Source organism: Capsicum annuum, chromosome 1 (assembly GCF_002878395.1).
Source record: "Capsicum annuum cultivar UCD-10X-F1 chromosome 1, UCD10Xv1.1, whole genome shotgun sequence".
Lineage (NCBI taxonomy): Eukaryota > Viridiplantae > Streptophyta > Magnoliopsida > Solanales > Solanaceae > Capsicum > Capsicum annuum.
Window position 1 is genome coordinate 250,461,575 of NC_061111.1, and position 25,964 is coordinate 250,487,538.

The following is a 25,964-nucleotide window of genomic DNA, read 5'->3' on the forward strand; positions in this document are numbered from 1 at the left end:
TTAAGTCATAACTTTTCACAGTAATCAAGAATGTCATTAATAAATGGAGGTGAACAGTTGCGATTTTTTGCCTAACTCATTCAAGTTCAATCCTCTATAAATAGGTCTCTCCTTACTCAATCGTTCGTTCTACTACACACTATTTATTCCTTGTTCTTGTTACACCTTCAACTACTTTCTCTTCAAGAACTTGATAGCTTTTTCCTGTCTCTGGTAAGTTTTTTGCTTGATTTTTGTGTAAATATACGTTGTATTACATTACATTCGAATTCTTTCTTTTCTTTACTTTTATTTTTACGTGTGTGTTTTGTCAACTTATGCATTTTTTAGATATGGCTGATCCTGTGTGTGATGTCACTATTTTACGAGACGTCATGAGGAAACTGCAGAAGGAGGTTCATGCCTGCATTGAGAGTTGGCCTCCGTCAGAGTAAGGATGCTGCGGGAGATTCGCAGGCTGCGGAGGGCGCTGCTACTGCCCGTTGAAGATTGGCTGGCTGGCCATACAAATAATAATGATGTTAATAATGATTATAATAATAATTCAGATTTTTTTTCTTTTATCTATATATTTTTTTTGTTTGTTTTATAAAAAATTATGTTTGATGCACTTGACTTTTTATTTCTTATTTAATTTCCGTGCTGTCTATTTCTATTTCTTAATGAATGATATGTCTACAATTAAGTAATAGTTTGATTCCAGTATCAATAGCAAGAACATATGAGTTATCTGTTAGGTTTTGTGTGTGACAGGAGTTGTATTTTATTGTTCGAAACATATTAGTAATCTGATGAAATAAATTATTTCTGTTAAAACAGATTACTAATCTGGTGCAACAGAATTTCCATCTATTCGATTCTTATTACGGGCACCTAGAACCCTTAAACATGAATCCAACATGAGTCTACTGTTACAACAGAACATTTATCTGTTGCCGCAGATAATGGATCTGTTTAAACAGATTGCTCTTGTATTGCATTCATGTTCGCGTGCAAGCTATTGTTGAAAAAACAATACACTAACAGTTACCCAGATTCAACTAAAGAGCATAATCTGACTTACCAAAGTCTCCTCTCAAGTAAATTCCAAAGTTGAAAGTGATTTATGAAATAAAATTTGACATAAGAATTTAGTCAAAGAGCAGCAGTTGTGGTAACAACAACAACAATGGTTAACAAGAAGAATATGAAGATGATAATGAAGTATAAGATGAAGATAATGAATTAGAAGATGATGATAATGAATCAGAAGATGATGAAAAAAGCAACAACAACAATGAACAATAAATATCGCGAAGAGAGAGAAAAATAACAACGAATGAGGAGAGAAAAAAAGGCGCCTTTTTTCCCTTCGTTCCCCGTTATATATTAACTAACATTTGGATCAAAGTATAAATTTAAAAACTTGTGGGTTATTTTGAAATTTTCAAAACTTTCTTAAACCATAATTAAGTAATTGTCACCTCTACTCAATTATTAAGACTTGTGTCACCTACATCTCATTTTAAAACTCTTTTGTTACCTGTGGCCCAAATCCCCTAGAAAGATTCTACCTTCTTTTCTGTGTTTTATTTAGAGAGGGGACAATATGTGCATATTTACAATTTAATAGGAAAAAAATAACCCATAAAAAAATACTTATGTAAAAGATAGGATGTATCGTTTGGCCAAACACAAAACTACACTTCTTACCAAGAGTAAATTTTTAAATAACATTTTTGGAAAAAAAAAAAAAAAAAACTTTTCAAAATAAGCTAATTTCATAAGCTTAACCGAACTGAAACTGACTATTGGTTAGGGCCATTGGACAACTTAAAGTATTCAAAATAGGCTAAATAATATGTATCAAGGGCTAAACAAGAGTCATGCATCGAATGCTTATCGCTAAGTTGTGATAAATATCATAAATTCCGATAACTTGGTACTTATGAAATTTTTGATATTTTTCATAATTACTGAAATTTCGATTTTAGGTCTGTCGAGATACATAATTAGCTTCCGGTATATCTAACGAAGGTATATTTTTTTCTTTGTAAAGATACATAATTAACTTCTAACACTTTTTTCAATTTTGGATCTGTCGAGCTACATAATTAGCTCTCAGGTTATTCGGCATAGTTCAAAGATAAATTTGACTATTTCACCTTATTAAAAAAATATCAATCTATTAAAGTGCTTCCGCCCTTAATAAATAAGGACATATTTAGACCAATTTTATTAGGATGACAATATTTTTATTCAACTACTAAGGGTTGACAAGTTTCCTTAAGATCTATATATACATTTAAAAAAAAAAAAAAATTAGAAAAGTTATTATCAAATAAACATCTAAACTGTCACTTTGAAAGTTTCATATTTTAACAATTCAAATTTTTTTTAACTATTTAAGTTATCACTCCTTTTGTATCAAAACGTACTAAAAGAGGTAGTCAAATATTTGTTTAAAATCAATAACAAGAGCATGTACGCCAATTCACTATTGAAGTTTGTTTATTGAGGCATGAAACTTGCAAAATGTGAGAGTTTTTGCAACTCAGAATCCGTTTGATCATCAATTGTTTTTTGAAAAAAAATCATTGAAATTGTATTGGGCTATAGTATTTTGAAAATGAGGTATTTTTGAAGTTAAAAAATATAAAAAGTGAAAATAAATATAAAAAATTAAAGTTTTATGAAAATAAAAAATTTCATTTTTTTTTTTTGCAAAAGAATAAATTAAAAAGTGCAAAAAGTGAATCCAAAAATGGTGAAAACACCTCTTGAATGTTCTTTAAAAATTCAAGCATTGTGAAAACGTATTCCAAAATATTTATGGCCAAACAAGCATTCCAGGATAAAGCGAAAACGTATTTTGAAATATTTATGGTCAAACAAGTACTTTCAGAATAAAGTAAAAACGTATTCTGAAATATTGTGAATAATATTCATGGTCAAACACTTACTAAATAAAAGAATAAAGGGTCAAATTTACTCCTCCACTTTGAAAAATTAACTAAATATACCCTTCGTCATACTTTGAGGTCAAATTTACCCTTGATGTCATACTTTATGGCCACATTTACATCAGTGTTGAGAAACTCTTAATTTGTACCGTTTAACAAAAAAGCCTAAATCAACGTTAAATACTTTATTTTTTAAAAATAAAACACACCCTCATCTAAGTCGTCACATCCGACCTTACCTCAGAAAAGACATGGATAAATACTCATTCTCAGTTCTGTTGGTCAAATTTTCTGTTGCTCGTTGAAAAAATTCGACCAATAGAACTAAGGGAGAGTTCCGACCCAACCCATAAAAAAGGACACGAATAAACATACCCTTTCCTCAGTTCTGTGTTGGTCAAATTTTCTGTTGCTCATTAGAAAAATTTGACGAACAGAATTGAGGAGGGGTTCCGACTTGACACACAAAAAAAGACACAGACAAACGTACCCCTCCTTCAGTTCTATTACTCGTTGAAAAAAACCGACAAGCAAAATTAAAGGAGGAGTTTTGATCGGACCAACAAAAAAGACACAGAAAAACATACCCCTCCCGCAGTTCTATTGGTCGAATTTTTTGTTCGATCAACAGAACTGAGGGAGGGGTTTCGACCCAACCCACAAAAAAGATACTAACAAACATACCCCTCCCTCAATTCTGTTGGTTGAATTTTCTGTTCGACCAATAGAACTGAGGAAGGGATTTTGACCTGACCCACAACAAAAAAACACAAACAAACATATCCTTCCTTCAGTTCTGTAGGTCAAATTTTTTGTTGCTCGTTGAGAAAGTTCGACCAACAAAATTAAGGGAGTGGTATATTTGTTTGTGTATTTTTTTTTATTTTTCTTTTTTACAGAGACGAATTAAATTCGGATATGTTTTATTTCTTAAACAAAAAAGGATTAAAAATACCTCTGAACTATCTAAAATGAATTAAAAATACCCCTCATTAATTTTTTGGCTAAAAAATATTCCTTCGTTAAATATTTGACTAAAAAATGCTCTTTCCTCTAACAGAATTTCACCAAGCATGCCACCTAGGTAAAAAAGGCCACGTGACCATGCCACATCACCATCCACATCATCTTTAATTTCACAACCAAAATTAAAAATTCGATCGGACCCGTAATTAAAATAGGGAAAATTTCAGAAATAACAACTCTGTAGGCCTTAATTATAACTTTTATAGCAATAATTTTATAATTATAAAAAATAACAAATTATATTTATATTTAAGTAAAATATTACTATATAAATACATATATAAATATATATTTATTACTCATAAATACATATGAATAACTAAAAAATACATATTCTTTTGTTGCTTCAATTCACTTCAATTTTCAGGTGCAATGGGTAAACCAAAGAGAGAAGAATCAAGTGAGAAGAAGGAAGAACTACACGTAGCAGCTCGAAATGGAGATCTAAACGCAGTACAAACACTATGTACTACTAATCCCTTATCAGTCAATTCTAGGGATAAACACTCTCGTACACCGTATGTATGCTTTCTCATTCTCCTTCCTCTTATTTTATGCTTATCTTACACCGTAGTATGCTTTCTTGATTCTACTTCCTCTTATAGTTTTGATGATTTTTTACTTAAAAACGATATGGGGTTTCCCAAAATGGAATTTTTGAACGTTTTATTTTTGATAAATTAGCCTTAAAAACGAATGGGGTTTCTTGAAATTGATTGTTGAAGGTTTTATTTGATAAATTTATCCTTAAAAAGAAATGGGGTTTTGCAAAATGGATTGTTCAAGGTAGGAGTTTACTTTTTTTTATTTTTTTTTTGGGGGGTGGGGGTGGGGTGGGGTGTTGAAATGTATAATCTTGAAGGTGGGAATTTACATTTGCGGTTGCAAATTTATTGCTCAGCTAAGTTAACGAAATGGGGTTTCTTGAAATTGATTTTTGAAGGTGGGAATTTACTTTTAGGGTTGCAAATTTATTGCTCAGCTAAGTTAACGAAACCGGGGCACCCAAGGGTGTGGCCTAGTGGTTCAGTGAAGTGGGATGAACACCACGAGGTCTCAGGTTCAATTCCAAACTGAAGCAATAGGTGATTTCTTCTCATATGTTCCGTGGTGGACAGAGTTACCTGGTAGCTATTGCTGATGGGTGGTGGCAGGTATTCCGTGGATTAAGTCGAGGTGCATGCAAGCTAGTCCGGACATCACGGTTATAAAAAAAAATAGTTAACGAAGTGGGGTTTCTTGAAATGGATTTTTGAAGGTGGGAAGTTACTTTTGGGGGGTGCAAATTTATTGCTCAGCTAAGTTAAGAAAATGGGGTTTCTAGAAATGGATTTTTGAAGGTGGGGTAGAGGGTTAGTGGGTCGGGGTGCGTCCGTAATAGTAGGGAGGAGTACTTTGTTTGTATCTGTGACTATAGTTTCTTGTTCGTAGTGTTCTGATGATGTTTGTGACCTTGAATAGATAGTTTAAAGTATTACTCCGTAGGTGTCTTGTTTCTTTTATTATCTAGCGGTGTGTTATCCCGTTTTGTTGTTTATTTTTATGTCTTTTGTTTGTTATATTGCTATATGTCCTGAGCCGGGAGTGTATCGGAAATAACCTCTCTACTCCATCTAAGGTAGTGGTATGGACTGATTACACGTTACCTTCCCCATACCCCACTTTGTGGGAATACACTAGGTATGTATGTTGTTGTTGGAATTTAGGATGAAGGTGTAGTTTATTACTGAAACATCTGAATTGGAGTTGGGGGATTCAGAAGATGATTGAAGATGTAATTATGAATGTTTTTGATAGTGGGTATTTCTAGAACTTCACTTTTAGGAAGTTGAAGGTAATGGGTGAAGTTGCTACCATGTGTGGCCAGGAGGTCACGGGTTCAAGCCATGGAAATAGCCTCTGCATTCTGGTAATGGAGGACCTTCTTTTGGGGTATGGAACCTGTTATTTTGGTAAAATTAAGTGAGTTGGTGAAAGTAGCTTATAGAAGCTTGGGATACTTGAGCAAATTAGCATAAGTTGCCCTCCGTCGGGACAAGAGCAATTCTACAGAAGCTGGAGATAATTGCAAGCAATAGCAAACAACAGTAGTAAAGAGTTTCTTTGTAGTTTACATTTGGTTGGGGTTAGGGGGAGCAATTGTATTGCTGAAACAACAAAGTTCGAATTGTGGGTTGAAGAAAAAAAGGTTGAAATTTATTATCTTGATTTTTTTTTTTTTTTTGGTTTCCCATCCGGTGCGACCATTGGAGCCTGTCTAATCCCGATTCTCATTGTGTAGTCCATTAGGGAATGCCCTTCCTACCAAGGATTTTTCCATTTTCAAGCCAAGTAACTGAGACCTTTGGTTGAGTAAGGAGGAACCTCTTCCGCTCACCACATGTAGGAAAAGTGAACAATTGATAGTTGAGGTGTGTTGCAACATATAGTTGGTGATTGTTTAGGTTGGAAACTCACACACTTGATAGTTCAAGTATGAACCTAAAAAAATCGAGATACTATAGATATCTTTTTGACCATTAACTTAAATTTTCTATTTCTAATCCCCTCCTATTGTTTTCCTACTCGGACCTAGTGCTTTAGTTGTAAAAGGGCTTGCCTTTTTAATTTTAGATTTGCTACATTGTTGACACGCCATTTTGCCTGTGGCAAAGGGTGAACGTCATCCTAAATGTATATATTCAAAGCTGAGAAGATTTACGGATTTTTTTAGAAGATTTTATAGTCCGACTAAAAGTTCTAAGCTCCTAGCATCGGTGTCAGATTATTCACATCCCTTGTTACCATAATCGATTTTTATTTGTTGTTACTAGTCTATATTTCACCCACCTATCTGATCTGAAACCTTAAATTGTTAGTATTAGGTCACTGTTTATGCCGTTTTACCATCGAACTTCTCCAAGAAACTGAAGAAAGGTCTTGATCTTTCACAACAGTTGCTCGTATGTAGATTACATTTTCTTCTTCTCTAGCATGCTTAAAACTGTACGAATCACCTCAAGGGCATGGGATTGGTCAAATTGCTGCTTTCCTTACCTATTGGGATGGTTGTGGCAGTAAATAATATCAAAGTTTGGTCTTGCATCTTCCTTCATTCATGACAACATCCAAATTTTAGCTCTCAGAAGTCGGAACCTTTTTCCCTTGTTGCATGTTATAAGCTAGTTTAGAAGCTTTTGAATAGTCTTGTTAACTCATAAGACTACTTAAAAATGTATTAACCGCACTGGTACTTGACAAGCACACCTCAGGAGATTAACTACCTAAGTAGCTCAGGTAATATGGACAAGAGATGATATTTTCAGAAAGTAAATGAGGGATTAAGTTGCATTTTAACCCTCCTATTGTCCATCTTGTCAAAGAGCAATGGAAGCCCGATGCATTAAGATCCCGCTATGTTCGGGGTCTGGAGAAGGGCCGGACAACAAGGGTCTTTTGTACATAGTCTTACCCTGCTTTTCTACAAAAGGCTGTTTCCACAGCTCAAACCTGTGATGTCTTGGTGCATGGCAACAACTTTACCGGTTATGCCAGTGTTCCCTTTGGATTGTCCACCTTGTTGAGCACCTTAAATTGTCTATTCTATTTATGAGGAAAATTATTATCTGATACTCATTGGGGTTCTTTCATGTCCTCTGGCGTGACACCAACATGTTAGTGCAATCTGTTGTTACCTTTATCCAGTGAAGATAATAGACGGTCAACGTGAGAACAACATGGCATCGTAATTTCATCCATTATGGTAATGGAGGGCCTTTTTTTTGGTTATGAAACCTGTTATTTTGGTAAAACTAAGCGAGTTGGTAAAAATAGCTTATAGAAGCTTGGATACTTGAGCAAATTAGCATAAGTTGCTCTCTGTCGGGACAAGAGCAATTCGGGTGGCGTGTCGGTCTAAAAGTAGTGTATTTTTGGAAAATCCGACACGGGTGCAGCATCGAAAACGAAGAGTCTGCACAACTTAAGAAATGATTAACAAGGCTGCTGTAGTTAAGATATTTTTGTGGACCTTATAATTCATTTTTACATTACATTTGATGAAGGCTTAATAATGACTTTTAACTGGATAATCTGAAGTAAAATGTCAAGAAAAATAAAGTAAGATGTTAGTATCAAGTGTTACCCAAGGAGATAATCTTGAACGATATTCATTGATGTTTGACATGACCAAGACAGGATGGTTAACTTGTGTTGTTATCACTTATCAATACTTTAAGGGGGTCTTATCGAAGTTTCCCAGTTCAGCCTTTTGCAATCATCACAAGCCAAAGGTTATGTAATCATCTTATCTACTTTAACACTTGCTTAACAGTGTTGTCAAAGGCATGCGTAAAGCACGCTTAAGCCTTGAAGCGAGGTTTAAAACGTGCTCAGAGATTTGCCTCGCTCAATGTGCACTTCAATATCGTCATCAAGGTTCTAGGACATACTTTTCTTTTTACCAATGAGCCGATGCAAAGCGATTGATATTTCACTTTATCATAAAAAAAATTTCAATTTCTTTTGTTCGTATAGTTGTCATTCATGCTTGTGATGTCTCTTCCTTTGCACCTTTTTTCATTAAAGTCCACGCTTTATTTGCACTTAAAACCTCAATGGATCTTAGCTTTTTTTTGCTTTTTGCTTTTGATAACACGGTTGCTTAATGAGTTGCATTATCCTTTTACATCTAGACAGGCATTGTAAATATTATTGTGTGGCTAATGTTATATATTTTTCTGGCTTGTAATGCTCAGTTGACAGTTATTAACTCGCCGCATTATCATACTGTTATGTCAGAATATCAAGTTCTGATTCACTAATGAACAGTGAAACCTGAATAGTACTCATGTTAGTGGAAGGATGTATGTACCTCGTGGAATAGACGTGAGTGCAAGTTGGCCTAGTTAGTATCTTAAGTAGGTTGGTTAAGTTCATTTTGTGTATAAATGAGAAGAAAAGGTAGACGTATTTTGTTTTTCCGTTATGATATTACTTCCATCTCTGTAAGTCCCTCTTTATCCGATACTTTTCTCACCCCGGTCAACACTATTTCATTACCTGACATATGTCAATTAGCTCATTCTACTTCTTAATCGATGAATAACTTCCGAAAATGATATCTCAGGGAAGTCATTTTGTTGTTCAGATTTCAATTTCTTTTGTCCTGCGCTACATCCCGCGTGACTTTCAGTACAACCATAACATTGCCAGTTCTAAATGTCTCTCTACTTGTTCTTTTCTTAATTGTAATATGTAGCTTCTTTTCCAACTCTAAAGTCGCTTTGATCCAGTAACTTGTTATATCGTTTTGCCTTACTAATGCATTTTAAATGGACTTTAGGCTCCATCTAGCGGCGTGGTCTGGGCATGCCCAGATAGTGGATTATCTCGTCAAAAACAAAGCTGATGTTGGCGCTGCTGCTATGGACGACATGGGTGCAATTCACTTTGCTGCTCAAAAAGGACACTTGGAAGTTGTTAGGCTTCTTGTTAGTTCTGGAGTATCCGTCAAATCATGCAATCGCAAAGGTATGACTGCCCTTCATTATGCTGCCCAAGGATCTCACCTGGAACTCGTAAAGTATTTGCTGAAGAAAGGTGCAAATCCCAACGCTAAAAACAAGGCAGGGAAAACCTCCATTGATCTCGCGAGCGATGAAGAAGTCAGCTCCATTTTAGGTCAACCTGGAACTGCATCCTCCAAAGAAGGTGCAAACAAGGCTAAATCCGAATCAGAATCAAAATCATTTTCGAAGGCGAAGATAGAGAGGTCTGACGACAAAGGTGCTGCAACTGAGGAAGGAGAAATAGACGCCAAGAAAGATGAATCGCTCAAGAGAAAAGCCAACGAAGATGAAACGAACGACAAGTCAACAGAAACAAAGAAGGCGAAAGTTGCGTTGAATCATCTTCTAGCTGCAGATGACAACCAGGAAGATGAAGAAAATCTTTGAGCACTGGAAGAATAGGCTCCTTAGTTACTACAATTGTCACTGACTTGTAAACTAACTAATCTACTAGCTTTACAAAGAGCATCTTATAGATATATGTGTTGTTTTCCTTTAAAAGAAGTGGAACCATTATGTTATTGTGTAACTTGAGTTGGTGAATGGAAACTGTGCCTAAGACTTTATCATTGACGTGAGGTATAAGGGCTAAATAGTCCCGGGATAAAATGGACTATTTTGTCTAATGTTTGGTGTGAGGTAATAGTTAGTATCAGTGATGGGATAAGTTATCTCACATACATGGTGGGATAACTAATCCCGGAATTGATTATCCCGGGATAACTCTTTCCCGACCAAACGACCCCATATATTTTCAAGATCTTGAGTGTGAACAACAGGCAAGTCCCCATATATTTTCAAGATCTTGAGTGTGAACAACAGGCAAGTCCAGCAAGTTTTACTTGACGAGTTCAACCTTTAGGTCGTTTGGTTGGAAATAATTAGGGATAATTAATCTTGAAATTAGCTACCCTAGGATTAGTTATCCCATCATGTATATGGGATAACTTTTCCTATCACTAATTCACTATGGTATAAATGGTGAAATAAATAAATATTTCCAGAACTAACCAATACCTCCAACCAAATGCAGAATAAAATAATCATCCATTTTATCTCACACCATCATTATCATATATTATACTAAAGTGGGAAGCTTCAAATTGCAGAGCTGATTACTATTTTGCTCCTATTCTAGCATATTTTCTTAATAGTAGTAATTTAGAATACAACATTTTCACATTCCAACATTTATTATTTTGAAGCTTCTATTAGTTATAAAATTTATCCATTCGGAATCTTTATTACCATGTTAGATCTTCATCCAATTTTCCTGCTTTTGCAGGGCAAAATATTTTTCTTGTGCAATTCTTGTTCATCCTTGCTTTTTTTTTTTTGTTCTTTCAATGTATAAACCTCATAAAATTTTGGAAGTTCTTTTGAAATCTGATTAATGATACTATAGGAAACATATGTTCATATTTTTAAGTTTTGCAGTTGGAATAGGCCCTTTTTAATTTAGGATTAGTCGGTTGTATTTTTCGATGGGGCGGGGAAGGAATATAGCATAGCGGTAGAGTGTCACCATGACGTGGTAAAGTCATTAGTTTGAGCCTGATTCTTCCTAAACTTGCTGCCTTATAAACGTACGTGAGTTTTTCTAGCTGGATTTGCTGTCTTGACGTGGTAAAAGTCATTAGTTCGAGCCTGATTCTCCCTAAACTTCTGCCTTATAAACGTATGTGAGTTTTTCTAGCTGGATTTGGTGCCTTAGAAACGTATCACCTTGCTTAACCTTGCATCCAAGTGCGATTTTACAGATGGTCGAGGGTTGTTACTATGACAACCTTCAAGACCACAACAAGAAGATATAAAATTTTCCATTGAAGTATCTGAAATCGACGAATCCATAAGGGTTTTCAATACGAACTAAAGTCTGTTATGACCTCAAGTGAGATCTGGAATTCAATTCACAATCTAAAAGGAAATTCGAGCTTGTTTTGGGACAATTTTTGGTTTATATTTCAAAAATAAGAGAAATGGAATTCAAATACAAGGAAAATAAAAATTGAAGTAAACTAGGATAGTGAAGATAGTTGGGCTTCCATGATCATCCTTGAATCTGCAGTAGAAGAGAAGGAGAAATTAGAGATTTAGAAAGAGAGAAGGAAAGGAATAAGAGAGAAGAGAAACGTGAGGGGGTTGGGAAATACCAGATTTTCATTGGTATTCTCTCTCTCCTAAGTTGGTTATATAACCAACTTGGCTGATGTGGCAACATCCTGATCGTCTAAGCTTTTTAATGAAGTTTGAATATCGACCGTTCGATTTAAATGACTTAATTACTCCCGTGCTCCGCAACTACTAGGGTCCTTCCATACCCTGCCTCTCAAAACCTTCCTTGTCCTTAAGGATGAGAATCGAAGTTGGGAAATTGACGTTTGAGGAACTGGTAGTCTTCCCAGGTTGCATCTTCAAGAAAGAGGTTAGACCATTGACCAACACCTTAACCGCAACTGTATTATTATGCTTGATTAGTGACCATCTGCCTTTGAAGTATAGCAACTGGTTGCACTAAAAACTGGCCATTTTCATTAGTTCTAGGTAAAGCAGTTTGCACCACCACAGTATCACTAACCTTCTTTTTCAACAAAGAAACATGAAAAACAGGATGCACTCTAGATGCTGCAGGCAATTCTAGTTTATAAGCCACCATGCCAACTCTGGAAATAACCTTAAAGGGACCATAATATTTGGAAGACAACTTCAAATTTTTTCTCAAGGCAACTGACGATTGCCTATAAGGTTGCAATTTTAAGTACACCAAATCACCTACCTAAAACTCTCTTTCAGACCTTCTTTTATCAGCATAATACTTCATTCTCTCTTGAGCTTTAATCAAGTTATCCCTCAAGAGCTTGTACATTTGTTGCCTTTTTAGTACTAAATCCTTAGCAGCTGGGACATTAGTTTCCAATAGTGGCCCCATAGACAAGTGAGGAGGTGAGTAACCATACAAGGCTTCAAAGGGTGTGCACTGTAGGCTATTGTGAAAGTTAGTATTGTACCACCATTCTGCAATAGATAACCACTATTCCCAATTGAGAGGTCTGTTAGATGTCATATATGTGAGAAAATTCTCCACACATTTATTCACTCTCTCAGTTTGCCCATCACTTTGGGGGTGGTACACAGTGCTATAATGTAGTTGTGTGTCCAAAAGTTTAAACAATGCCTGCCAAAAGTTATTGAGGAAAACCTTATCCCTGTCAGTGACTATAGATTCAGGAGTTCCATGGAGGCTATGAATCCTTTTCCAGAATATCTCAGCAACATCAACAACAGTATAAGGATGTGAAAGTGCAATAAAGTGTGCATACTTAGTCATTCTATCCACAACTACAAAAATCACCTCTTTGCCTTTAGACTTGGGCAATCCTTCAATGAACTTTAGTCATTTTGTTTTTGAGACATACATCACAACTGTTAACATAATCCACCACATCTATTTTATGCCAGGCCTGTAAAAGATTTGTGACAGTCTTTTTATAGGTGTCTAATTGGCTTGAGTGACCACCTATAGGAGAATTATGAAATGTGGAGAACAAATGTTGCCTGAGATCACCAGCACCTCCAATATAGACCTTTCCCTTCCTCTTAAGTATTCCCGAAGTGAGATGCAATAAGAAAGGGCCTTGCAAATCCATTGATAGTTGAGTGATCAATTCCTCAACTTGAGTGTCACCTGAGTAGCTGGAAGTGACTTCTCGTGCCCAAGATGGGAGGGTAGCACTAATCATCATCAATTGTCCATTATCAGTTTGTCTCAAGAGGGCGTCAACCACTCTATTTTCATTACCCTTTTTATACTGGATCTCATAATCCAATCCCAACAATTTAGACAATCCTTTTTGTTGTATAACTGAGGTAACCTTTTGTTCTACCAAGTACTATAAACTATGGTGATCAGTCCTGATCACAAAGTGCTTGAACTGCAAATAATGCCTCTATTTGTCCACTGCATTGAGTAATGCCATATATTCTTTCTCATAAACAGATTTGCCTCTATGTTTAGGTGCTAAGACCTTATTAAAGTAAGTCACAGGTCTTCCTTCCTGCATCAACATAGTACCAATACCACTATGACTAACATCAGTCTCCACAATAAATTTCTTGGAGTAATCAGGTAAAATCAATACAGGGGTAGAAACCATGGCAACTTTGAGCTCAGAAATGCAATATCAGCTTCTGTATTCCACCTGAAAGCTTTCTTTTTCAACACATCAGTAAGAGGTCTGCATATAGGTCCATAACCAGCTACATATTTCCTGTAATAACCAGTTAACCCCAAAAATCCTCTAAGTGCTTTAATTGATTTAGGTGTATGCCAGTCCACTATAGCTTGAATCTTAGCAGGTTCAGTTGAGACTCCATCCTTAGTAATAACATGCCCCAAATACTCCACCTTGTCTTGTTCAAAAGAGCACTTGGACATCTTAGCAAACAATGAGTGTTGTTTCAGTAGATCAAAAACAACAACCAAATGCTTCACATGTGCCTCGAGGGATACACTATAAATAAGTATATCATCAAAAAACATCAAAACAAACTTCCTCAAGTAAGGTTGAAAAACCTGATTCATCAGGGCTTGGAATGTAGCAGGAGCATTAGGAAAACCAAAGGACATCACCTTAAACTTATAATGGACTAAGTGTTTCCTGAAAGCAGTCTTGTACACATCTTCTATCTTCATCCTAATTTGATGGAAGCCAACTATGAGATACACCATAGAAAATATAACAGAACCGTGTAGTTCATCAAGTAGATAATCCACAATAGGAATAGGGTACTTATTTTTCACAGAGATATTATTTAGTCCTCTATAATCAACATAGAACCTCCAGGAGCCATCTTTTTTTTAACCAAAAGAGCAAGCGAAGAAAATGGAGATTGGCTTTGTTGAATAATTCTATGTCTGAGCATCTTAGAAACCTGTTTCTCCAACTCATTCTTCTGATAATAATTGTATCTATAGGGCCTCAAACTGATTGGAGACACACATGGCTTAAGTGGTATTGAATGATCAAGTGACCTGACAGAGGGAAGGGTTGTAGGCTCTGCAAACACATCAGGATAATGGTCTAGAACTCTTTCAATAGTCTCATTCAATGGCTCTTGAACTCCATCATGTGCTACACTCATCACAAACAAGTGTGCAATGAGGGTTTGACCTTTCTTCAGATTCTTATTCATAGTGTTACCATGGATCATGTTTAGTTTGCCTTCACCAGTGACTTCTTTTAGGACTAGTTTGTTGTTCTTCCTATCAATAGTAACACAATTCTTCTCATGATCAAACTTGGTGGGATTGTATTTCTTTATCCAATCATTGACTAAAACAATGTCACTACCTCCTAGAGGAATAATCAGAAGATCCTCCTGAAAAGATCTGCCTTGCATTTTCCATGAAAATCCATTACAGTGTGAAGTGCATATGACATAATTTCCATCATCTACTGTTACTCTTACTGGTGCACAAAAAGTTGCTTGATAGCCAGCTCCAACTACGGTGTTTTGGTCAATGAAACTGTGAGTACTTTCAGTGTCAACCAATAAAGTTAGACTTTTGTTCTTGATAGTTCCATCGACCAAAATAGTGTTTTCTCCCTAGGAATTTCCTGATAGAACTTTCAGGCATACAGCTTCCTGCACCACTTGTTCTACATCTCCTTCAATAATCAGGTCGGGATGGAAGGATTTTCTACTATATCTGGACCTACTTCTTCCACCTCCACTTCTCCAATTAAACAATTAAGTTGTTGCTTCTTGCACTGATGACTAGGTGCATATTTTTCTCCACACCTAAAGCATAACCTATTACTTTTTCTGTACTCATAGACCTCAGGACTCAACTTAAAAGCAGTAGGTCTACTAGTATTGGGCATTGAATTTTTAGCATAAGAAGGGTTGCTCACTACTAGAGCAGATTTGTGTTGAACCTTGTGCCTCCTTTGGACAGCGTCAATAGCTTTCTCCTGCATCCTAGCCTTCTCCACTGCAACCTTTAGAGTAGTAGGCTTAAACATTTTCACTCAAACTTGATCTCTTCCTTCAATGCTCCCACAAAACTAGATAGGAAGTGAGATTCATTCAAATTGGGGTTTCGCACTAGCATCTGAGCCTTCAGCTCCTCAAACTTCCCTAGGAATTCATCCACAGTACCTACCTGAGTGAGTTTGTTGAATTCTTCTACAATATCCCATATCAATTCATCATCAAATCTATTGATTAATTCTTTCTTAAACTCCATCCAGTTAACCACACCTCTACTCAACACCAATGAATGGTACCAAATCTCAGCTAGTCCATTCAAATACAATGTCGCAGCCTCTACCTTATGATTATCCTGTGTCTTATATAGATTGAAATAGCGTTCACACTTTCGAATCCATACCTTAGGCTCGTGCCCTTCGAAGCAATGTAGCTCCCACTTAGGAACAGGAATAGGTACTGCCTGCAACCTGTCTGGTCTATGGTCATGAGCTGGAATTGGAAGCAATCCATCTCCTAATTGTTGTTAAGCTGGTGCCCTGTTCGAAGCTCTCTCTAGAGCTGTAAGTCGATCCAATATTAGCTCAAAGATTCCTTGAATACCCGTGTGAGTGTTTTGAACCTCTTGCTAGTTAGCTAGTAGCTCATTCAAAACTTCATCATGCCTCGCAAGTCGTTCATCCACCAATTTGAAAAGGGTACCCTCAGGCATATCAACCACACAGATCGCACGAAACGGTGTCTCTGATACTAATTGTTATGCCCTCAAGTGAGATCTGGAATTCAATTCACAATCTAAAAGGAAATTTGAGCTTGTTTTGGGACAATTTTCGATTTATATTTAAGAATAAGAGAAATGGAATTCAAATACAAAAGAAATAAAAACTGAAGTAAACTAGGATAGTAAAGATAGTTGGGCTACCATGATCATCCTTGAATCTGCAGTAGAAGAGAAAGAGAAATTAGAGATTTAGAAAGAGAGTAAGGAGAGGACTGATAGAGAAGAGAAACATGAAGGGGGTTGAAAAATAACAAATTTTCGTTGGTATTCTCTCTCTCCTAAGTTGGTTATATAACCAACTCGGCTAATGTGGCAACATCCTGATCGTCTAAGCTTTTTAATGAAATTTGAATATCGATCGTTTGATTTAAATGACTTTATTACTCCTATGTTCCGCAACTACTAGAGTCCTTACAAAGTCCAGTAGATGTCTCCAGGTCGCGAAAAAGCTATAATCCTTTCAAGCGCTTAAGATCAAAAGCAAGAGAATAAAATAAAATAAATTCTCTCACACAATTACTTAAAGGGATATTTGAATTGTATGTTCCTCATGTTGTAATTACAAAAAATAAACAGATAATAATTACAAAAATACCTGAACTTTGCTTGAATTTACAATTGAGCATACTGAACTTTGCAGAAATCCTATCATCCCCTAAACTTTTTTTCGTATTTTAATAGCATAGATATATCCGCCCACTTGAACACGTATAAATATGAAATTGACGCGTGTATTACACCACCATCTGACAAAAAATACATGTGTAAACATCAGACTGGCGCATGTATTACACCGCCAGCCACCAAAACTGGGTATAACATTTCGGGGAAATTAAATTCACTTTAAAAAAATCTAGGTAGGTAATAAGACCCTGAAAAGTTCAATATGCTCAACTGCAAATCCGATCAAAGTTCAAGTATTTTTAGAATGGATATTTTTTATGGTTTTGTAAGAACATAGAAATGTTAGGATACAAATCATTAACAGATATAGGATGAATGTAACAAATATAGAAACCAAAATGACAACATAAAAAAGAGCAAGAAATTAAAGGAAACTGCATGACTACAAGACAACAATTGATTCAACTTCATCAAAATACTTTTCTTTACATCAAAAGTGAAACAACAAAATACAATTCACCTTAATGTTGTGTAATGAGCTGAATCTATTGTAACATCTTTTATTTCTTTCCAATCCATATCATCAATCAAATGCATGATGGGATAGTTTTTCGCCGCTCGTTGTCCAATCCTAAGTTGCACAAACTCTTCACTTTTGATACCGCACCATGTCGGATTCTCCAAATATACACTACTTTCGAAAAATCCAACACGCACCTGCTGACATTTTTGAAGAGTCCGAGCAACATCGGACCAACCAACTCAACATTTCCTTTGTAAGCTTTACACAAATGGAGTAATATCCCTGTACTTCAAATTCTTTGTTTAGCCCTTCTTCTAATTGTAGCTTCTTCTGTGATAACTTTTTTTACACTTTTTGAGTCATACAAAGTACAGTAACAACCTGCCCCAAACATAAAACATCAAAAAGAAAGAGCGATAAAAGATGAAATAACTAAAGCCAACGTAACTAATCCATGTATAACATTTTTAGGACCTACGTAACTCTAACCAGCAACTAAACGACCCCTTAGTACATACGATCCAAGAGTGTACAGTCTATCCTAGTTAAATTATCAAATTTTGTTTTCAAATTCAACACAAGTATTGTATAAAACCACCAAGTTCATCACCAAAATCTTTAAATTATGTAGAAACTTCTTATATATATACTGCAACAACCTGCCAGAAAACAAAATTAAGAAAAGGGCCTGAGAGATCTTGGTGGATAAAGAATCATCAGGTGGAAGTTTAATAAATTCCCATCAAGAGTAGCAAATATTTACTTACATCACCGGCCCTATTTTCGTTCAAAATCTCATTTTTCAAATCCACAAACAAAAACAAGAAAAAAAATACATAAAATTAAATAAAGAGAGGGAGGGGGGTTCGATTATTTTATTTTTTTCAAAAATCAACTGATATATCGATAGAGGAAAATGGTGAAGGGAAGAGGGAATCAGAAATCTCATGTGGAAAATGCCGCTCACTGCATCACCCTAAATAAGGTGATGCTGCGTTTGCACATATGCATAGATCTCATCATTCTCCAGGGAGGATTCGATTATGATGTGAAACATAAATCATCACAAACAAAACGAAGATTTTTTAAAAAACAAAGGGTAGGATGGGGGGAACCCGATGCACTACAGCTCCAGCTATGTGCAGGGTCCAGGAAAAAGCCGAACCACAAGGTGAAATAATTAAACCCCACATAACTAATCATTGCATAACACTTGTAGACCAACAACTCTAACTATCAACTAAGCAACAACTTGATGTCTTGTATTTATTGGCCTACTAGTTGAATTCACAAATTTTGCATTCAAGTCCAACTTGAGTATTGTACAAAGTCCCTAAGCTCCTTAGCAAGACTTTAAAATTATAGCAACATTTGTGTAAGAAACTTGTATATCTCATGGCCAATCCCAAATGGTAATTGCAGAGACTCTGCTACCCAAGGCGATAGGATATGACATCGCTCCCTTTAGGATACTAAAGCAAGATTCTTTCCCCTCGTAAAAGAGGGAAAAGTCTCAAACGCCTATGCATCAACAAAAGGGGCTTGCCCTGTGATGATTTTTCCACTTGAGTCATACAAGTACCACAACAACTTGCCCCAATGCAAAACATAAATCATCACGACAAAAAGAATAAAACAAGAAATAAGTAAGACATGCATAACTCTAACTAGCAGGCAGCAGCTATAAGACCCCAGGTAAATATTACTCCTCTCAACAAGAAATAACTTTTCTGCAATAAATATCAGCCACAAGGGAATAGTCTTCCCGATTGAATCTCAATTAAAGACATAAATAAAGAAGCCAGTGGCCTTTCAGTGCTGCTTAAGTATTTTTGTTAAATCATCTAAACAACACTTGACCGCCCATAAGCACAATCACATTGTAACAAAAACAATAAAATTTATTCACTTTCCAAAAAATCAATTCATCAGTCAAAGTCCAAATTGGATTAACGCGATTCCAAAAGACTTAATCATGGAGATCTTTTTCGGCTCTTTATAATATTCTCATTTGGCCGGGGGCTTCCAAACAACTCATTCATATGAGAGCTGGACACATCGTCCACCAAGATGATGAATTCAGGTGGCACTCTACGAAGCAATAGAAACTGCAAAATCAATTATTTTTATTTTTAAACAGTGTGTTCTATTGGAGCTAAATCTGAAAAATTATCTCAAAGAAGTTCTTGTATGAAGAAAATCAACAAAAAGAAGTACAGTTGCTCATTTCTAAATAACTGCATAACATTTCGAAAACCTGCATGCATGACACTTAACTAGCAACTAAACTTATCCCATACTACAACAGAATCCTAGGATGTCTTGTATCAACTACTCAACTCAAGTATTGTACAAAGCCCCTAACTTCATTACCAAAATTTTCAAATTATATAGCAACTCTATGTAAGAAAAATATGTAAAGAATGTATATCTCTGCTACCCAAGGCAATAGGATACGACGTCGCTCCCTTACAGATACTAAAGCAGGATTCTTTCCTCTAATAAAAGAGAGAAAAGCCTCAACAGGCAATGCATCAATAAAAGGGGTTTGCTCTATGATGATTTTCTACCACTTGAGCCATACAAGTACAACAACAATTTGCACCAACTCAAACAAAAAAAGGATAAAAGAAGAAATAACTAAACCCCAACGTAACTAATCCATGTATAACATTTCTAGGACCCACATAACTCTAACCAGCAACTAAACGACCCCTTAGTATATACGATCCTAGGGTGTACTGCCTACTCTAGTTAAAGCCTCAACAGCCTATGCATCAACAAAAGGGCCTTCCTCTGTGATGATTTTTTTCCGCTTGAGTCATACAAATACAAGAACTGCAACAACCTGAACCACACTAAGGAGAACCTTACACTATTTTAGAAAAGAAAACAAAATTAAAGAAAATGGCCTCAGAGATCTTGGTGGATAAAGAATCATCAGATGCAAATTTGATAGATTCCCATCAAGAGTAGAAAATATTTACTTACATCACCGGCCCTATTTTCGTTCAAAATCTCATTTTTCAAATCCACAAACAAAAACAAGAAAAAAATACATAAAATTAAATAAAGAGAGGGAGGGGGGATTCGATTATTTTTTTTCTTCAAAAATCAACTAATATATAGATAGAGGAAAATGGTGAAGGGAAGAAGGGGGGGGGTCAGAAATCTCGTGTGGAAAGTGCCGCTCACTGCATCACCCTAAATAAGGCGATGCTGCATCTGCACATATGCATAGATCTCATCATTCTCGAGGGGGAATTCGATTATGATGTGAAACATAAATCATCACAAACAAAAAGAAGATTAAAAAAAAAAAATGTGTGTGTGTGTGTGTGTCGGTGCACTACAACTGGGGTCAAGGAATAGGCCGAACCACAAGGTGAAATAATTAAACCACACATAGCTAATCATTGCATAACATTTCTAGGACCAACAGCTCTAATGAGCAACTAAGCAACAACTTGATGTCTTGTATTTACTGGCCTAGTTGAATTCACATATTTTGTATTCAAATCCGACTCGAGTATTGTACAAAGCCCTTAAGTACCTTAGCAAGACTTTCAAATTATAGCAACATTTGTGTAAGAAAAATATATAAAGAATGTATATCTCATGGCCAATCCCAAATGGTAATTGCAGAGACTCTGCTACCCAAGGCGATAGGATATGAAATCGCTCCCTTTCGGGTACTAAAGCAGGATTCTTTCCTCTCAATAAAAGAGGGAAAAAGCTCAACAGCCTATGCATCAACAAAAGGGACTTGCTCTGTGATGATTTTTTCCACTTGAGTCATACAAGTACACCGCCGCAACTTGCCCCAATGCAAAACATAAATCATCACGACAAAAACAATAAAAGAAGAAATAACTAAACTCAACATAACTAATCCCTGAATAACAATCTAAGTCATGCATAGCTCTAAGAGAGCATCTAGTACCCTGCTACGACAAACTTCAACTTCACGGGGATCCTATTACCCCCTCAACTAAATTTTAGGGTATTTTTATCAATCTTTTCAGCTAACGTGGCACATGGTAGTCCTTCACGCGCCTCGGGTGTTTAACTTCACGCAAGGTGCCACATCCGCACGAAAGGACAACAAAAATCCGCTAAAATTGATTTCAGGGGTAATAGGCCCCCATGGAGTTGGAGTGTGTCGTAGCAACTTTGGTCATAGTTCAGGGGTAATGGTCATAGTTTAGGGGGTAATGGTCATAGTTCAGGGGTAATGGATCTTATCTCTAACTCTAACTAGCAGCTAAACGACCCCAGGAAAATATTACTCCTCTCAACAAGAAATAACTTTTCTGCAATAAATATCAGCCACATGGGGATAGTCTTCCTGATAGAATCTCAATAAAAGACATAAATAAAGAACTCAGTGGCCTTCAATGTAGCTTATGTATTTTTGTTAAGTATTGTTGTTAAATCATCTAAACAACACTTGACCGTCCATAAGCACAATCACATTGTAACAAAAGAAAAAACTTTATTCACTTTCCAAAAGAACAATTAATCAGTCAAATTCCAAATTGGATTAACGGGATACCAAAGAGACTTATTAATGGAAATCTTTGTCTGCTCTCTATAATATACTCATTTGGCCGTGGGTTTCCAAACAACTCATTCGTACGAGAGTTGGACACATTGTCCACCAAGATGATGAATTCAGGAGGCACTCTATGAAGCACTGGAAACTGCAAAATCAATTATCTTTATTTTTAAAGAGAGTGTTCTATTGGAGCTAAATATGAAAAATTATCTCAAAGAAATTCTTGTATGAAGAAAATCAACAAAAAGTAGTACAGTTGCTCATTTCTAAATAACTGCATAACATTTCTAAAACCTGCATTGATGACACTAAGTAGCAACTAAACTATCCCATGGTACAATAGAATCCTAGGATGTCTTGTATCAACCAGCCAATTCAAGTATTCTACAAAGCCCCTAACTTCATTACCATAATTTTCACATTATATAGCAACTCTATGTAAGAAAAACATATAAAGAATGCATATTTCTGCTACCGAAGGTGTTAGGATATGATGTTGCTCCCTTTCGGTTACTAAAGCAGGATTCTTTCCTCTCATAGAAGAGAGAAAAGCCTCAACAGGCAATGCATCATCAAAAGGGTGAGTTATACAAGTACAACAACAATTTGCACAAATTCAAACATAAATCATCGCAAACAAAAAGAACGATAAAAGATGAAATAACTAAACCCAACGTAACTAATCCATTTATAACATTTCTAGGACCTACATAACTCTAACCTGCGACTAAACAACCCCTTAGTACATACGATCCTAGGGTGTACTGTCTACTCTAGTTAAAGCCTTGACAGCCTATGCATCAACAAAAGGGGCTTGCTCTGTGATAACTTTTTTCCACATGAGTCATACAAATACAAGTACTGCAACAAATCATACTAAGGAGAAAACCTTACACTATTTTAGAAAAGAAAAAAAAAGAAATGGGCCTCAGAGATCTTGGTGGATAAAGAATCATCAAATGGAAATTTGATATATTCCCATCAAGAGTAGCAAATATTTACTTACATCACCGGCCCTATTTTCAGTCAAAATATCATATTTCAAATCCACAAACAAAAACAAGAAAAAAATACATAAAAATTAAATAGAGGGAGGGGGGATTCGATTATTTTTCCTTTTCAAAAATCAACTGATATATAGATAAGAGGAAAATGGTGAAGGGAAGGGGGAGTCAGAAATCTCGTGTGGAAAGTGCCGCTCACTGCATCACCCTAAATAAGGAGATGCTGCGTTTGCACATATGCATAGATCTCATCATTCTCGAGGGGGAATTCGATTATGATGTGAAACATAAATCATCACAAACAAAAAGAACATTAAAAAAAAAAAATTGTGTGTGTGCGTGTTGGTGCACTACAACTGGGGTCCAAGAAAAGGCCGAACCACAAGGTCAAATAATTAAACCCCACATAGCTAATCATTGCATAACATTTCTAGGACCAACAGCTCTAATGAGCAACTAAGCAACAACTTGATGTCTTGTATTTACTGGCCTAGTTGAATTCACAAATTTTGTACTCACATCCAACTCAAGTATTGTGCAAAGCCCCCAAGTACCTTAGCAAGACTTTAAAATTATAGCAACATCTGTCTAAGAAAAATATATAAAGAATGTATATCTCATGGCCAATCCCAAATGGTAATTACAGAGACTCTGCTACCCAAGGCGATAGGATATGACATCGCTCCCTTTCGGATACTAAAGCAGGATTCTTTCCTCCCAATAAAAGAGGGAAAAGCCTCAACAGCCTATGCATCAACAAAAGGGACTTGCTCTGTGATGATTTTTTCCACTTGAGTCATACAAGTACCGCAACAGCTTGCCCCATACATAAATTATCACGACAAACAGAACAACAAAGAAATAACCAAACCCGACATAACTAATCCATCCATAACATTTCTAAGACATGCTTAACTCTAACTAGCAACTAAACAACCCCGCAATATTACTCGTTCTGCAAAATATATCAGCCACTAGGGGATAGTCTTCCAGAATGAAACTCAAGGAAAGGCAAGGAACCTAGTGGCTTATCAATGTAGCTTATGTATTTTTGTTAAGTGCTACTGTTAAATCATCTAAACAGCACTTGACCGTCCATAAGCACAATCACATTGTCACAAAAAAAAAAAAAAAAAAAACTAACTTATCAAAAAACAATGTACAACGAAAGAACTCAAGAATATGAATTATGATTAAAAAAAGTAAGGAATGCATACCTCATGGCAATTCCCAAATAGTAATAGCAAATACTCTGCTCTACAAGGCGATAGGATATGAGATTTCCCTCTTCAGATAATAAAGCATGATTCTTTCTTCCGAAAGACTCAAACTGCTTAAAAATCAACAAAAGGGACTTGATTTTTGATGATTTTTCACATTGTAGGTCATGCAGGTATTGAATCAAACCCGCCCCAAATTCAAAGTGAGCCATCATGACTATCCAATACAAATAAAAACAAGAATTACATCCTCTACGAAAGGGGTACGGGAAGGATAAAATATATGCAAGATTGTGTTTTTATTAATAGATCTCCTCACAGGCCACACAAAAACCTTCAACAACAACATACATGCCCAGTGTATTCCCCACAAAGTGAGGTTTAAGAAGGGTAAAGTGTACGCAATCCATAGACCATACCACTACCTCAGATGAAGTAGAGAGGCTGTTTCAAATAGAGAGGCTGTTTCAAATAGACCTTTGGCTCAAGACAAATAACAGTATAACAAACCAAAAAAAACAAAAAAATAAGCAACAAAACGAGATAACACACCGCTAGATAATAAAAGAAACAAGATGCCGACAAAGTAATACTATAAACTATTTGTTCGAGATCACAATCACCATCAGAACACTACGAACAAGAAAGAACAGGCACAGATACAAACAAAGCACTCCTACCCACCAACTCTCTACCCTAATTCGCGCGAACAAAATAGTTTTGTACTTCTCATGGCAAATCCCAAATAGTAATAGCAGAGACTCTTCTCTACAAGGCAATAGGATATGAGATTGCCCTCTTCGGATATATGATTCTTTCTTCTTCGATGAAGAACAAAGAAAGACTCAAACTGCTTAGAATCGACAAAAAGGGCTTAATTTTTGATGATTTTTTCACACTTCGGGCTGTACAGATATCAAATAAAACCTGCCCCAACTTCAAAATGAATCATCATGACTAAACAGCATACGAAAACGTAAAACTCTAGGCTATATTTTGGATAAGATTCTGAAAATCTAACACATTGACAACACATTTTGGACCAGATTTTGAAAATATATCTTTCAATATCCATTTGGCAACATATTTTGGAACAGATTTTGAAAATCTATCTTTCAATATCCCTTTGGAACACATTTTGGACCTGATTTTGAAGTCCGCCTTAAATATTTACGAGAAAATTTCACTTTCACTCACCAAAAGATTGAATATGTCTAAACTAAATTTCATGCACCAAAACTCACAACTTACAAAATTCATTTTTTTTTGGGAGCTAAAACAGAAACAGAATAACAAATTAACCAAAAACAATAGTAAATATATCAAAATATCAAACATAACTCAAAGTTCTAATAATAACAACAACTAGAGAATCTCAAATTTTCAAATTACAACAACAAAAATTAAAGTGCTAATGCGAAAACCCTAGCTCACTGAAGGAGTAATGGAAAGGTACCAAGGCATTTATATGGGCCGATGACACTAAAATATTCTGGGCTTCACATGTCCTCTATAACAAAAAAATTTGGCCCAACTTACATAAATACCGAATTTTTAATCGGTTTTAACACTTTTTCCCATAATTTTATTTAATTATATAATATCTCGAATTTTTATATTTGTGATATATATTTTTAGTCTTAATACATTGTGATACATTAAGTGGTTAGTTATATAAAAAAGTAATTAATTTTCAATTATTACACGGAGTAAAATTAGGCGCAAATAATGATATAAATACATCTA

The 25,964-nt window shown here is 35.7% G+C and overlaps 1 protein-coding gene, 1 long non-coding RNA gene and 3 other non-coding genes across 6 annotated transcripts; 1 reads left to right on the forward strand and 4 right to left on the reverse strand.

Moving 5' to 3' along the window:
- Window positions 1–4,265: 4,265 nt before the first annotated feature.
- LOC107850318 (ankyrin repeat domain-containing protein 6) lies at window positions 4,266–10,090 on the forward strand. 2 transcript variants are annotated; one of them, XM_016694747.2, is made up of 2 exons: window positions 4,266–4,486; window positions 9,292–10,090. In XM_016694747.2, exons 1-2 carry the CDS (start codon window positions 4,341–4,343, stop codon window positions 9,902–9,904), a joined length of 759 nt encoding a protein of 252 aa, XP_016550233.1. In that variant the 5' UTR covers window positions 4,266–4,340; the 3' UTR covers window positions 9,905–10,090. The 2 variants fall into 2 exon arrangements, with proteins under 2 accessions (XP_016550233.1, XP_016550243.1); XM_016694757.2 differs by having other exon boundaries at window positions 4,330–4,490.
- A 1,309-nt stretch (window positions 10,091–11,399) lies between these two features.
- LOC107850327 lies at window positions 11,400–24,205 on the reverse strand. Its single transcript, XR_007048606.1, has 2 exons — window positions 11,671–24,205; window positions 11,400–11,579 (listed from the first exon to the last, which is right to left on the reverse strand). It is a non-coding gene; the product is annotated as an uncharacterized LOC107850327 (long non-coding RNA).
- LOC124892667 lies at window positions 18,122–18,213 on the reverse strand. The gene has a single exon (XR_007050371.1). It is a non-coding gene; the product is annotated as a small nucleolar RNA SNORD24 (small nucleolar RNA).
- On the reverse strand, window positions 20,346–20,437 carry LOC124892662. The gene has a single exon (XR_007050365.1). It is a non-coding gene; the product is annotated as a small nucleolar RNA SNORD24 (small nucleolar RNA).
- LOC124892654 lies at window positions 22,919–23,010 on the reverse strand. The gene has a single exon (XR_007050363.1). It is a non-coding gene; the product is annotated as a small nucleolar RNA SNORD24 (small nucleolar RNA).
- Window positions 24,206–25,964: the final 1,759 nt, after the last annotated feature.